The following is a 15,183-nucleotide window of genomic DNA, read 5'->3' on the forward strand; positions in this document are numbered from 1 at the left end:
CCTTACAATTTGTTGAAACATATATTCAGCCTGCTGAGCATATACTGCGTGTTATCAAATCCTGTGTAGCACAGACAACTGCATCTGATTTTTCGTCGTACTCAGTGTATTTACCCAAGGGTTTCCAGCACTCTGATTCCATTAAGACAGAAAACGGAATGTAGTCATGTGGTCTTACAGGGACCCTGGTAAGTTGGGCTCCTTTTTTGTCAATCCTCTTGTATCAATCCTCGTTCAGAGGCATTGTATGTCTTTTAATTGTGTTCCTCCACCTCTTTGGAAACCCCTAGCACATTTTTGAGTTACTAGATCATTTCCTTCTTTTAATTGCATTTAAAAGTCTAAAACTATGGCAAGGTTTCTGCAAAGTACTTCATGATAATGTAAATAAAGGATTTTCTCCTGAAGAGGGCTATGAGTAATCGCTTTATTTTCATGCTTTATAAAGTTGCTGATCTTTGATATATCAAAAATTATATAATTTCTCTTACTGCTTTTATGTGATGCAATTATTTAGTAGTAAGTGTACATCTGGAACAACTTGTGTTCTTCTGGTTTCATGCCATGTCTTCCTTCAAGATCCTTTTTATTCCTGGAATGTGCATTTTTACAACACAGTCCAAATAACAGCATTTTCATAATTATATTCCTTAAAGAACTCAAGTCTTACTCCAAAGGCTTTCATCCTCCAATTAAGAGAGAACATATAGGCTGCATGTTCTAGCATATTTCCTTAGAGTTTGCGTAGTCAGTAAGATATTTATTCCTTTACTGTCTAATTGCTAATCCTACCTTGAATTAAAGACACATTATCTGTAAATATTTTGGAACACTAGAGCTAAACTTGCATTTGCCAAATAAAAATGGAATGTCAGCTAAATTCTATACCTGTCCCATCCCACAGTGTAAAGTGGAGCCTATCTGTGTGCTAGCCTGTGTTTGCTGACAACATTTCTTCTCTCCTTGCCAGGTGAGCTGGCCAGGGGTTTGTGATATCTGTTCTCAGGTTTTGCAAATCAGCTCCATTGTATTAAGTTGGCTGACAGATAGCTTCTTTACAGCTAGTAATCTAGCTTCAATATTAGGGAGTTTACAACAATACTCTTTACTAGATCGTTTTTAGCCTGGTTTTCTGGGAAAATAAAGCTTACGAAATCAAGTCTCAACTGTTTCTCTCAGTACAAGGAATATTTGATCCATCATTCAGATTCAACAAAATTTGTCAAAGGAAAGGAAATATTAAAGACATCCAATTTCTGCAGCTTTTATGGGAAAAGTAGCTGAATACAAGGAAAAGATCATATTAGTCATATTAGACTAAAGAAAAACTTAGCCATAAGTTAATTTTATTAGACATCAGAGAGTCAATGTGGAATGATGTTTCAAGTGCCTCCAGCCCAAGGCAAACTTCAGACAGAGTTTAAGACATCTGAAAATCTAGCTGTAGATAACGAAGCCCTAAGAAGTGGGGTCTTCTATATTTCTGCTCAGAAATGGCTTGATATTTTGCCTTTTTACTTTGTTCAGTTAACAGTGCTTACAGATGACAGTCATGTACCAGAAAGCAGCTTATGCAAAGTGCTGGTGAACGTAACAGTGCTATCTACAGTGCGCTCTTGGTTCTTTGCTGGTGGCTGACAGTCACACCTGGAAGATGGCAGCTTCAGTCATTTCTCTTCTAGGAGGCAGATTTTACCATTTCACATAGCCACAGTGGGAAGAGATAGACTCGAAGTTAAGGTTGTAAATTCCCACTGAATTTCTCATTTATTTGTTGTTGTTTCTTTTTTGTAAGCTGAACTCACTTACTCATATCTACAAATGCATTCAGTTGAATACATGGATTTTAAAATGCTTGTAGAGAATATATGAATATAAGCAGCAGTGAATGGTTGTGTGCATTGCCCATAAAATATGTGGCCATTTGTACAGCCACAATGCAAATAAAGAATAAATGTGTCAACACCAGGTGATGTATAAGATCATTCATTTATCCACCTCTGTATTCACTTGAGCCCCATGGTCTAGTCATAGTCATAAACTGTAACTCAAGGCTGTTCCCTACACAAATGATGTATCATTGCTAATTGATGCATGAGGTTAATGTCATCACAGGAGGAAAACAGATATAGCAGCTAAAACTACATTCCTTGAAAATGTTTCAAAATTAGATCTAAATGACAAAATACTGATGATGGAAATTTTCTCAGGAAAGGGAGCCCTCTTCATTTAACTGTTCTTTGGGAGGTATAACTTGTTCCTCATCCAATAAATCAGACGGGGATTTCCTTGTACCATAAAGCATATTTTGTGATCATCACTCTTTCGTATCCATCAAAAAGTCATTGAAACTACACCCTGCAATATGGATTGGGGTGAGTCTGGAATTACGGCCCTCCCAGGACTAGCAATAAGATATCTGATTGTGTCAGGCTTAGTTCCAGATTTCTTCTGCAAACTTGTACTCCCAAAATATCGTGAAAATTAAAAATTACTAATTACCTGCAAAAGCTGCCATTCCTGTGTATCTGCAGTACAGCTAATGAATCTTTCAACAGAAGCAGTTCCACTTGCTGTGTGTGTATGTGTTCCTCCCCAAATGTGCAGAGCAGTTGGAACAGAATAAGGGCTAATGGAGCCACTAGAAATTATTTTGAAAAGTTCAAAATAAAATCCTTGCGAGCACGTACTTGGTATGATGCATTTGATATCTACTTGAACATCTCGTGTTGTAAGGTAATACATTCGTGGCCATGTTGTGTTGGCTTTGATATGGTACGAAAGCAAGCTTAGCTCAGAGGAGTACAGCTCTTTATACTGGCTGAGAGTCCAATAATTAGCATTTTATAATGAAATCTGTAGTCCTAAGCAGTATTGAGGTAAGAAGGTACAGTTGCTTTGGTGAGAAACGTCAAGTGCTGAATCTGATGGCTGTCTCTTGAGGTCTTAAATCAGGGAGAAGGATGACAGTAGAGCTTTCGTGTTGTCTCTAAGTGCAGTGGTTGGCACTAATATAAAAGTGTCTGTTACAGTAAAGATGAAAAGAGAATGAAAATTGATCATTGGACACCTTGGCCAATGTTAGTCTCTAACATCACAGAAAATTCACAGTTAGGTGCAAAGGGAGCCGTGTGTCTCCTTAAACCGGAGGCCAGAGAAGAACCCCGTGCTGTAAGGGCCTGGGGAACTCGAGGGTGCCTTCTCCTTGCCCTGCTCACGGACGGGGTGCCCGTCTTCACCCCTTGGTGTGGGGCATGAGGCCTGCTGGGGAGGAGATGGGAGCTGGCCCTCAGCTCTCCGCTGCTCCTCAGCATGGCACAGGGTTTGGCCTGCCCTCAACGTCCAGCAGGTCAATGTTGTAACCTCTGAGGCATTTTTTTTTTCTTCCCCAGTGTTTCCCCGCACCCTGGGGCCTAAAAGATGACCTGTGGTAATACACTTGCATCTAAGTGGCGTTACTTTCTGGGACGCTTCTCAAAAACCACATTTGTACTGTGAAGAGTATTCGCAGTAAAAGCTGTGTGTTGTCCATCCTGAGATGGCAGAAAACTGAGCTCATGTCCTCTCCTCTTATTATTATTTTTTTATTTATAGCAAACGTGCTGTCATTTGTGCAAAGTCAGCGTTAGCACAGCTGAGTGGCTGGTTAGAGGTGTTTTATTTTTGTAACCACAGCATCAACTGAGTTCGTTTTGACTCAGTTGGACTTGCTAACATTGAGCCCTTCCCAGATTAAACCTTCATTAACACGTGTCAGTCTGGAGGTCTGGTAGGCCGGACAGTGACCTTTCTTCTGCTGCTGTCTCAGGCGAGGTTTATCACTCTGACAGAACCTAATTAAAGCTGAAAAAAAATAAAAACCAGTGAGTGATGTCAGTGAGAAACAGAACCAGAGTAGGAACTTTTTACTGGCCACGGCACATCTGTGACTGGCTGCAGCTCTTCCCTTTTCTTCACTCGTGGAGGGAAGGTTTTTCTGCCAGCCATTATTCATCCGCAATGAAGAGGGATAATCTTTCTTAATCCCTTGAAGGGGTTGCTTGCAATATGCTCATTCTGAGCTTTAAATCACTTTTTACGTAGGGCTAGATTCTGTCATGCTTTTTCCTTCCAAGTAGTAGCTTCGACCGTTAAATATGCAGCAGTCAGTAAGGACAAGACTGAGAAGTAGTAGGTGCCATGCTGGATCCATAACTGATGGAGCCAGCTGTGTGAATTTTCACCTGCAGTTATTTTTCTTCGTGAGCAAAGACTTAAACTTCTTATTTTTATGGTCATTTTTTTTTTATCTAGATAAGCACCAAGACCTGTGGTCCATTTTTTTTCGGAACACTGGAGAAGAAGGAAAGCCTGTAAACTACACAGTTTCTTTTGTGTGTGTGTGTTCCTCACAGGTTCAGCTCCATCCATTTCAGCTGGGAACTTTATGCCCATCCCTATCCCACTGGAATCACAAATTCAGTGAATCAGCTTCTGTCTCAGTGATCATGGTTCACACCAGAAATTTGTATAATCCATTATACAAAACACTCCTGTCCTTGCATTTTTGGTACTTCAGTAATCCTCAAAGTGCAACAGAGTCAGTGCTACCCAAAGAGCCAAATTTAGACAGACTTAGCCCATGAGGACAGATTATTTCTTACATTAACGTGTGCCAGGCAAGAATTTAATGTACAAGGAAGAATTTCTCTGCACGTTGCACATCTGATAATCTTCCTTAAAGAGGGAAGAAGCTACAGACATTACCTGTTTCTTATTTTCTAAAATTCCTGGTGAATCTTCACCATTCTTGTTTCCATCCTGTTCTCTGTTTGCGAGATTAAGATTTGGTGGTTCTCATCAGTTTCTCTGTATCTTCAGAAGTATGTTTATCAATTGACAGTTTTCATATCCAACTTAATATTGTCATACAGACCAAGGCTGACCTGGAACTATTTTCTTTACATGGCTTGTTAGAGTATTCCTGTTCCTGTACACCTGATTCAAGGATTAAATGCATCCTATGCTAAGCATATTTTGTCAGGAAACCTGCTCCACTGTCTGTTTAGAGCTCAGAAATTTCTGAGGTAATAGTGAACTCTGGGAAAGAGTCAGGAATGTGGGGAACTGAAGGGTTTTAACTTGGTGCGTTTTGAACATGAAACCATTTTCCATGTCAATAATCTAACCCTTTCATATGTTATTGATTTTAGTTGATGAAGGAGTTTCCTCTGCTCAGCATGTTCAATATCCATGAAAACCTGCTAGAAGCTTTGTTGGAACTGCAAGCATATGCAGATGTCCAGGCAGTCTTAGCAAAGTATGATGGTAAGTCCGTATGTATTTATATTTTTTCTATACAGTACTCAGAAAAACAATGTTTCGGTCAAGCTTCAGAAAGTCAAACTTTAAAATTTCAGAAGTATTGTAAGTAAGGTGACTTGCACAAGCTTCATACATCCCCTTACACAGTCCTTGATCCAGAGATTACATACTGTGTGTTGTTTTTTTTTCTGCAAACCCTGCTTCATTCTCTGTACAGAGTAATGGAATTCACTTATTCATAGCTCTTCAGCATTTCTTTGCTTTCTGTTGATGTTTAAAGAATGACTATTTTGGTTCTGTAGACTCTTATTGCATGTTACTCAAACCTTGTCTGAAGAAAGGATTGGAGTATGCATGAACCAAATGGCTAAATTAAGTGCAAAAGCCTACATTTTGATATTTCTTAACTCTTTCTCTAGCTTTATCTTGTTGCCTTTAAAATGTTCTTAATTACTAGATTTTATGGCTTTTCTAGTGTTACTTAAGCAGAGATTTTAAGGCTTGTAACTTCAAAAGTTTTTGAAGAGGTGAATGGAGGCTATTTGAGGTGCTGTTGCATACGTGGCTACCAGTATGGGCACTGGAACCCGTAACCACAGAGCTTTGGCCACTCTCTCTTTGATTCTTTGAATAGACTTCACGTCCTTTCCAGCCTATCCCTAGTTGATCTTCTGTCCCATTTGTCTACTGAACTCCCTTCTACTTCTGTTTTGCACAGTCAATTTCAGCTTTCTTTTGCTTCCAGTTCCTACCAGAGGCTCCTGTTTCAGCCAGTACCATTCACTCCCAAAGCCATTTTCCTACCTCACCTAACTAGCTGTCCCAGTCTGGTTTTCAGGGCAGTGATGGTCATTATACATCTCCTCACCCACTTTACAACTCCTCTTTTACCACTTGCATCTTTTCCATCTACACTTTTCTCTGTGGCTTCTGTCTTGGTTTTGATCAGCTTTGTTCTCTTTGCCTGGGCACCAAAAAGCAGAAAAGTGTAACAGCCCATGGAGACAGGAGCTTCTCACTGTGGCTTCAGGCACCATGGGACTTCAGCACATCCTTGTCTTTAATGTAGTTATCTACTAATAACTCTGGGAAATAGCAGACCTGTGGCGGAACAGGAAATTAAATCAAGCCCTCCCAAATCTCAGATTAAACTCCTGTGCCAACGCTGCTTTTGCATGGTGAAGCACTGATCTCTAGGTTTAAACAACACTATGGTGGCACTTTGAAGATGCTAAAACTTGAAGGTGCGTTTTGTTTTCTCAAAAGCGTCTGATATAATCAAAACTGAGGTCAGAAGTATAACAGATGTGGCTTTTCAAATTTGAAACTCTTTTTACTTCATCTGTTTGAGCCTATGCATTTTCAACTCATTTTTTTGCCATATATAAAGAAAGGTGTGTGTATATGCTAGGTATGCACAAGGACTCCACAAGCACAGGCTTAACCAGTATGACTCTTACAGCTCATGAGTCTCAGAAGGCTCATCTCAGGGAGTCTCAGCTCATTTTAGAACTCATCAGCTTCATGTGTTGTAAGATTTATTGGATTATAAAACAATGAACTCATTTATACTTTCCTATCTGCAGTTTCTGTTGGTTCCACTCCACTGCCTTTTTTTTGACTGAGCCCAAACCTGATTTATTGTATTTTGATAACATATGAACAAATTATTTCCTTGAGCAGCCTGCCCCCACCCTGGGCTAAAAAGTTGGATTGCACTGTGCAAAACCTCAGCCTCTGCAAGCAGACACACTGCTTTACTAAAAGCTGTGTGTTAAATAGTGTTTATATTATGTACCTGGCAACAGAGCTGATGTCTATACTCATTATTCATGGAAAAAGGGCCTCATTAGTGGGAAGTCATGCACTGTTGCTGAGCTACATCATTATGGTTTCAGAGTTCAGTGCCTGTCAATAGAGTGCAGATGACCTAAATACTGTTGAATTCTGAAAGGAGTTTTGGCTCCGATTTGACATGGATCCATGTTATTTACAGCAGAAATAGTTATGGCTGCTGAAAAGACTGTTCTTAATGGAATAAGCTTCTGGTATTCATAACAGATAAAGTTTATCTGCTCCTATTTCCTTACTTTTTAAATTGATCGTTTTTCAGTGGAGTAGGTCTGCTTGTTGTGATGCTCAGAGCAAATGATTTATTAACTTCCCTAGGCAGCCCGTCCCTTTGATTGTTATTCTCTGGTAACCTGGGTACTATGTGAAAACTCAGACCTTTCTGGTAATTGAAAATCAAATTAAAAAAGGTTGGAGGCCTGTTTGTTTAGTTGTAGTGATGCAGTGATCCCTCCCTGAAGATCTCCTTGGCTTCTTTTTTCTTTTTTTTTTTTTTTTTCTTTTTTTTTCTTTTTTTTCTTTTTTTTTGTAGTAAATGTCACTGTCTTACTTTCTTGTGAGACTGTAAACTTTCTGGTTTGCAGGAGGAACACTTTGTACAGATTCTCCTTTCACTTACCACTTGCAAAGAAGGAGAAGGACCGTGTTACCATGTAGACAGGCCTGAATTCAGAGTTAACTTGAGAAGAGAATTTAGACCATATTATACATAGAAATAAAATGCTTGGTGGTTTTTGTTTGGTTGGTTTTGTTTGATTTTTTTTTTTTTTAATGCAAAATGTCTCATTCTGCTCTAGGCTGTTACACTTTTATTTGGTAACTGCTTACTTCAAAGAATCCTACTCTAAATCAGTGTCAAATCAAAATGCAAACCTTTTTTTTTAAAAAAAAAAACACTACAGATGATTAGAAACAATCATCTTTATTTTGGAACGTGCATGGTGAATGGGTATTGATCATATTCTTATTTTTTAACAGTTAATGTAGAGAAACCAGTTTTCTAAAATGTATCCCATTCAGAGTTACTCTCCGTTCTTCAGTCTCCCTCTGTCCAACTTCTTGTCCTTACAACATATGAAATACATGTATGTAGGTTTTACTTACCTTGAACTTAGAATCATATCACAGAATGGCTTGGGTTGGAAGGGACCTCAGAGATCATCTAGTTCCGACCCTCCTGTCATGGGCAGGGATGCCACCCACTAGATCAGGTTGCCCAGGGTCCCATCCAGCCTGGCCTTGAGCACCTCCAGGGATGGGGCACCCACAGCTTCTCTGGGCAGCCTGTGCCAGTGCCTCACCACCCTCAGAGTGAAGAATTTCCTCCTAACCTCTAATCTAACTTCAAGGCATTCCTTCCGTAGGTAGTTCGTAGGTAGTTGTAGATTGATCAACTAATCACATGGAGTCTTCAGCTATGGTCTCTGGTGCTTTTGTGGATATTTGCCTCAATCCTGTGTCTGTTCATACCATCTGGTCTCTCTCTTTTTTTTTTTTTTTCTTTTTTTTTTTTGCCATATGATTCTGTGTTTTGCTTTGTTTTGTTTGTTTCTCCAGCTTGTGCAACAGCACAAAAAGTCTAAACTAATTGTCTAAACTAATGGTACTGATCTTGCTCTTTCTGATCTTCTATAGGAGAAAAGGTTGCTTCCCCTTTAGATGCACTTAGGATTAAACTCAGTCAAATCAAAGGGGTTGACACATGTGTGTGATTTTGGGGTCTTCCACCAGTGAGGAAGAAATGTCAAAACTACAGAAAATCCAAACTGCTTTGTGTTACAAGCACAAAGTAAGCCTTAGGTCATCGTGTTCATAGTTTTGCTCCCTCCAACATACTTTCTACCATGTCTTGTGGAAAAAGGGCTCAGGCAATGACTGTTCTTGTGGGAGATGATACCACAGGACAGTAGATCTTTCTGACAAAGTGTTTCTCCCCTGATGTTCAGTTCATATTTTCCGTTATTGAATTCCATCCCTTTACACTCGCTTTAACCATTTGTATCAGCTTAATTCTTTTTCTTCCACAATGTTTGTATCTTTATAGATGACTGCATCTCTCTTCTGTCACCACTGATCCAGCCAGCACATATTTATGCATTAGACCACTTTCAGTCTTTCCTGTAAGCAGTTCCTCCTTCCACCTGTGCACGAGTTGATAATCTAGTCTGCAGGTGCAGAGAACTGGGGGAGCTCTGTGCTGACAAGGCAAGTGTTGGCCTATCCCTGAAACACTGCAGAGGGAGAAAAACACAGGCTGAGGGAGAGAAAATCAGACCAAACCACAGCACAATGCGTGTCCTGTAGTCCATCGCTTTTTTCTTATATCTTCACATATTTTTTTCCAGTTTGTTGGCATACTTAAAGGTTGCATGTTTAGAAATATGTGAGTTCATCTGGTACCTGAAGTGTAGCCTCTCTTCAATGCTGTGTGGAGAAGAGCTAAGAGTTTGACTAAGAAGATCTTACTGTACAAATTGTGGCCCCGGATCTACAGCTTATTTCAGCAAATACTTTTGATCCTATTAATGTTGATAAGACTAGTCACCTATCTAAAGTTAAACCTGTAGGAATCTTCACTGCTGACTTGGAAATGACATGTCCTTTTGGGTCAAAAAAGGGAGTAGTTTGACCAGTCACTTAGATTTCCCATTTATTAATACCTAAAGGAATTGCAGCATGCCCATGTTTTCACATGTAGGGCTTTCTGATGACTTGGATAGGGGATGTTGCACCAGCCTACACGCAGATTCATCATTTCTTGGTTTAGTTGCTATTTTATGAGAGTAAGAAATCCCATGATCTATTTAGATGATGTATGGCATATTCTGGATACCACGAATCACAGAATTAGTGATACTCTGGTTGCAAATCCCTATGCATAGCATCTTCCATTAATTCATTCTCAAATGCAATCACTTACAACGCAAATAACCAGTAAGAATTGGCTTTCCCAGCCCTCCCAATAGCTCTCTGGGGCTACTCCAAAGAAAATGACTGTTAATTAAATTTCAGCTATTTTGTATTCTGTTTGAAGATACAAGCAATAAAGAAGGGAGAGCCTTTTTTAGACTGTCATGTCAGTTCTTACTAAGCAAAAATATCCTGACAGTTTTGAGAACAGAATAGTAGTTGCATATTTTCACACATTGTGGGAACTCCACAAGTAATCACAGGAGGGTGGGAAACCGTATATGTGAAGATACTTTGCCAGATGGCTCAGCGAGCTGGACACACTCATCTATGAAAACCTTCACTTTGGTTCCTGACAGAGGACTTATCTCCTACAGCAAGTTAAGACTTGATTTGCTTGCTAAAGTCAAGTTATAGCCAGCCATAATTGTTTTATGCTGTTTTATAAAATACGAAGGTCCAGTTTAGGAAACGAAGCCTAAATTATATGAAGGTTTTAAAGTATTGTAGTGATCAGGCTAGGATATAGAAGAGCTGAATCCTTACAGTCTAATACGGGGCAAGCAAAAAAGAGGAGGGGAGCAGCATGGATCTACTGAGGGTGATCACTATCTCCACAGCAACATAAACACCAACATTTGTGTGCATTTCTTCCACTGCCAAGGGACTGTAGGTATTACCCTCAAATAATTGCTGCTTGCTTATTAGGAGCCTAGTAGTGAAGAGCCCTCCTGGGTAAGGCAGGTTCCCTGCCGATGTATTTACTGCAGATTACCCTTTCTGTGAGCTGAGCAAGCTATTAAACAAAATTAGCTATTTTGTTTGCCCAGTTATTCTACCTGGAAATCTGTCTCCAAACTTGATGTCTTAAAACTTTCTTTTAATCCCCAGCCTACATTTGATGTTGGACTGTTTATTCTTGTGCCAACATTGTCCTTCAACTAAACAGCCCTTCTCCTTCCCTGGTGTTCTCTGCGGGTGTGCATAGGCAATCGTTGTATCATTGCTCAGGCCATGTTTCATTTGGATTGGTACACAACCAATTCACAGTCTTTTTGTTTACTTTTCTTGATCTTGAACATGGGTGATGAGATTTGAACACAACATTCCCTTGAAAAATCCCATTGCTTCTGCAGGAATGACTCAGGTGGTGTACCTAAGCCTTACCTCACCTCACCGCATTTCCCTCCTGTGCAGATGCCAGCACCTTACAGTGCATCATCCCGAAATCTATATGCACAGATTTTCCTCAGCTGTTTCCAGCCTAGGAGCACCTGCTTCCTAGTAGAAGACCTTGTTTTGTGATCTAGTGTTTTGTTTTAGTATATTTAACCTCACATCAAGCTCAGTTCCTACTCCATGATACCTTAAGCTCTTATCCTAGAATTAATTGTACTCCTCACAGCTTGGTCCATGTCACTTCCACTGAACATTTGCCATTCAGGTTATGTGGAGTAGTCTCATTGCTTCACCTCATGGATTGTGTATCAGTGACAGAATTGCCATGTTCTTCCTGTCATTCTGTTTGGCTGGCATACCTGCATCCTGTGTTGAAATAGAGCAGGCAGCTTTCATCAGCATCACAACTGGTTTTCCTCTGCTGCATCCATTATTTGAAGAAGGACAAGGATTCTCACTTTTTTTTTTTTTTTTTTTTTTTTTTTTTTTTTTTAGCTTGCATGGGAAAATTTCTAGGGATTTCTGACTAGCAGCAGATCTACCCCTTGCTCTGCATCATTCATGCAAAATTTTGTAACTGTCCAATCCTCAACAAACATGGCTAGATTTGAACTGAGGGAAGGGAAAATATTTCCTGTGAGACAAAGATGACCTGGTGGCCCAGAAAAACGCTGTACAGATCAGGGGAAAATACGGTGTTCTACTGACCAAATCAAGCCCCCACAAATGACTGCAGGTCATCGTTTTGTTGTTGTTGTTGTTTTTCTTTTGCATTCAGAAAGAAACTCTACCTTCCAATCCATTTATGATTGAAAACAAGCCTTTAACTAGAGAACAGAGCCTAGTATGTTCTGCAAAACACCACTTCTGTTTACTGGAAATGGCTTTTAACTCCTAATGCTAAGGAGAACCTGGTGTAAGCAGGGTTACTGGAGGTGCTTATAAATATTTTCTCTTCCTGTCACTGAAGGTGTGCTCAAGTGTGTGTTTGTAGCTAGCTTCTGTTATTGTAGCAATTAAGATATGCATCACCTAGACTGTTCTGCATGCTGTTGACTTTAATTACTTTCATTGCTACAATTACACAATCCAATGAAATCAGAGCTGGAATATTTTATAGGGGAGTATTCAACATACTCACTACATCTCACTCTCAATGACAAACTGAGGGACAGATAGTTTCTGAGAACAGTAGTCTAATCATTAACTCCCCACTCTTGCAGTGGGCCTGGTCCAGTGCCTTTTATTTACTACACTATTTATTTTTGATATTTACTGGTGGAAGCTGTGTATTATTTCTGGGCCACAGTGCTTTTTATATCTTACTCCTTCATTGGGATTTACTTACAGTAGTAGCCAGTGTGCTGTGTGCAGAATCCAGCCCTTAGGTTCTTGGTTTTGTTGTTTTTTTTTTTTTTTTTTTTTTATTTAACTGTAATCTTTACACTGTAATGCTGGAATATTTCAGTCACTAGGTAATATGTCTGCTAGGCAGATTACTAGTGTGGAAGTCAATTCTTTATAGAGTGGGAACAAATCTCTAGATGAAATCTGTTAAGCAGCGTTTATCTCTACCCTTCGGGTGCTTGGTGCCAATCTGCTGGTAGAGAACAGGTATGAAGTGGAACTAATGGGTTAAGTCAGGTGTATGGCTGCTTTGCATATCTGGGACAGCATAAAACGGCCCAAGGCTGTCTGGTGAACATTTTGGTTCAAGATTTCCTTAAGAGGCCAAACACCTTAATTGTACTCTTGATCTTTAGCTGCAGTGAATCTAAGAGTTGTTTGCTTGCATGTCAAATCCATTATTACTTAAATATCTGTCTTAACTTGTGTAGCTGCCTTGTATTCATATTAAACTGCTTCTTAGTGAAAACAAGAGGAAGGGATAAGATAGCTCTCAGCTATTTCTTAAATGTTTCATTAACTGGAAAAAAATCACATTTTCCAGGTTACCTTTATGTACAAAGTAATGATTTTTTTCACTGTCTCTGTAATATCACTCTGTGAATTAGTTCTTTAATGAACCAGTTGATGACTGAATGGCAGTTCCTGTGGTCATTAACACAGGTTTTAAAGCCTGTATATTTTACTTGAGTGGAAATTTAAAATCCATGTAACATGAGAGTGCAAGTTCTGAGATCAGAATGTACTCTGCATTCACTTAATAATTTTGCGCATCCTATGCATACTTTGATGAAATATTGATCAAACACTTCTTTCTGCAGACTCTTAAGGGCTCAGATGTTCACTTTTTTCTCTCTTTTCAACAGATATAAGCTTACCAAAATCAGCAACAATATGTTACACAGCTGCATTGCTCAAAGCCAGAGCTGTCTCTGACAAGTAAGTGCATAACAACCTCTCTCCAACAAAATTCCTGATTTAACTCAAGATTTCTCTTAGGTGATCTGCTGAGCCCACACCCTAACAATCTGCTGGGTTAGCAGGAGAATTCAGTCCTGCAGTAAATTCACAAAATTAATTTATATCTAAGAAGAAAAAATGCAGTGATCAAACATTGCAGTTCAAATATTAAAGAAGAAGAAAAGAGAAATAGCCCAAAATCAATTCTTATTTCAAATTTATGTATACTATCTGGGTGAGCTTTGGCTTCCTAGATAGTATAATGAAGATGTAACCAAAAGATCCTGTAATGTGTACTATCTGGGGGAGCCTTGGCTTCCTGGGTAGTATAAAGAAGATTCAACTGAAAGGTGCTGTGTGGCTCAACCTCTTCAACTTTATATAAACCTGACCTCAAAAAGGTAATAAATGCATGTGGATACACTGGTAACAATGTCATTTACAAATGCTGTGAGAAGACTGCTTAAATAGTGGCAGGTGGATGTAGCGTTACCATGTCAGGGATTCTGAGAGGTAGATAATTTTCATATTTTTAGACACACAAATATCTGCTCATTCCTGTTATGGCTATCTCTTGGGTCTCAACCTTCCAAGGTGCTGAGCACATCTACTCGATACCTGTGGACTTGAGGGCGCTGGCCCACTCCAAAAAGGTGCTCAGCTCCTTGTGAGATGGAGCCCAAAGATCCCAGTTCTGCTTTCAGATGCCTTTACACAAATCCCAGGCAGGAGTTGTGTCTGTGCACCTGAGGGCCAAATGCCTCCCTAAAGTTGGAAAGCAAGTAGAGTGGAAAGCCGTTCTCTTGACTGACATCCTGACAGTTTTTGCTTTTAAAGTGTATGTACACATCAAGATCTAAGTAATTTTCTTTCATTCTTTTTATCCTGTAGATCGCCAGTACCTACTGCAACATCTTTCCTCCCTACACAGCGACTCCAGCTTGGGAGGGCAGGGCTAAGGTTGTCACAGCTTTCCCTGTGGTGTCTGCCTGCCAAGTACAGCTCTGGAGTTAGCCGTGGGGTGTGAGGTGAGAAAGAGATTGCATGGTCTGGTTTTTCATTCACTGGGGCAGATGAATTGCCCGCAGTTTGGGCATGCTACCCTCAATGGTGCTGCGGCCAGTAGACCACCCGCTACTGCTGCTGCATCGTGCTTCCATCCCAACCTGGCCCAGGGGCATTGGGTTGGGAACCTCCCTCAAACCTCCCCGAACCTCTTTTTAGTAGAAACCCTCCAACGATTATTTGGCATTGGGTTTTTTTACTTTTTTTTTTTTTTTTCCTGCAACTTCAGCCTTGAATATGCCCCTTAGAAAGGTATCTAGAGCAAATTTAGATTAGTGACAGAGAAAGATCTGACTGAACTGACTTCCTGCCTTGACTAGATGCAAACATGCTTTCCACTTCTGCTGGGATTTTCATTGGCCTTCATGTAATAGATCACTTAGAGTTTCCACTTACTATGGAAGTTTGGAGAGCATAGGAAACTGACGCAGTTTGGCTACATGGGCCCATGATCTAGATTATTTTTCTGCCTTCTTCTTACTAGCGTTTCTGACCTAATGTGTTTGT

At 39.9% G+C, this 15,183-nt stretch overlaps 1 protein-coding gene across 3 annotated transcripts in view; it reads left to right on the forward strand.

Moving 5' to 3' along the window:
- The window catches only part of ST7 (suppression of tumorigenicity 7), a 144,911-nt gene that overhangs the window by 104,594 nt on the left and 25,134 nt on the right, over positions 1 to 15,183 (forward strand). For all 3 annotated transcript variants that reach the window (XM_084514376.1, XM_084514377.1, XM_084514378.1), the window contains 2 exons: positions 5,193 to 5,307; positions 13,518 to 13,590. In XM_084514376.1, coding sequence (XP_084370502.1) covers positions 5,193 to 5,307; positions 13,518 to 13,590 — 188 coding nt within the window. The remainder of the gene's footprint in view (positions 1 to 5,192; positions 5,308 to 13,517; positions 13,591 to 15,183) is intronic.

This window comes from Aythya ferina, assembly GCF_964211825.1.
Source record: "Aythya ferina genome assembly, chromosome: 1".
NCBI lineage: Eukaryota > Metazoa > Chordata > Aves > Anseriformes > Anatidae > Aythya > Aythya ferina.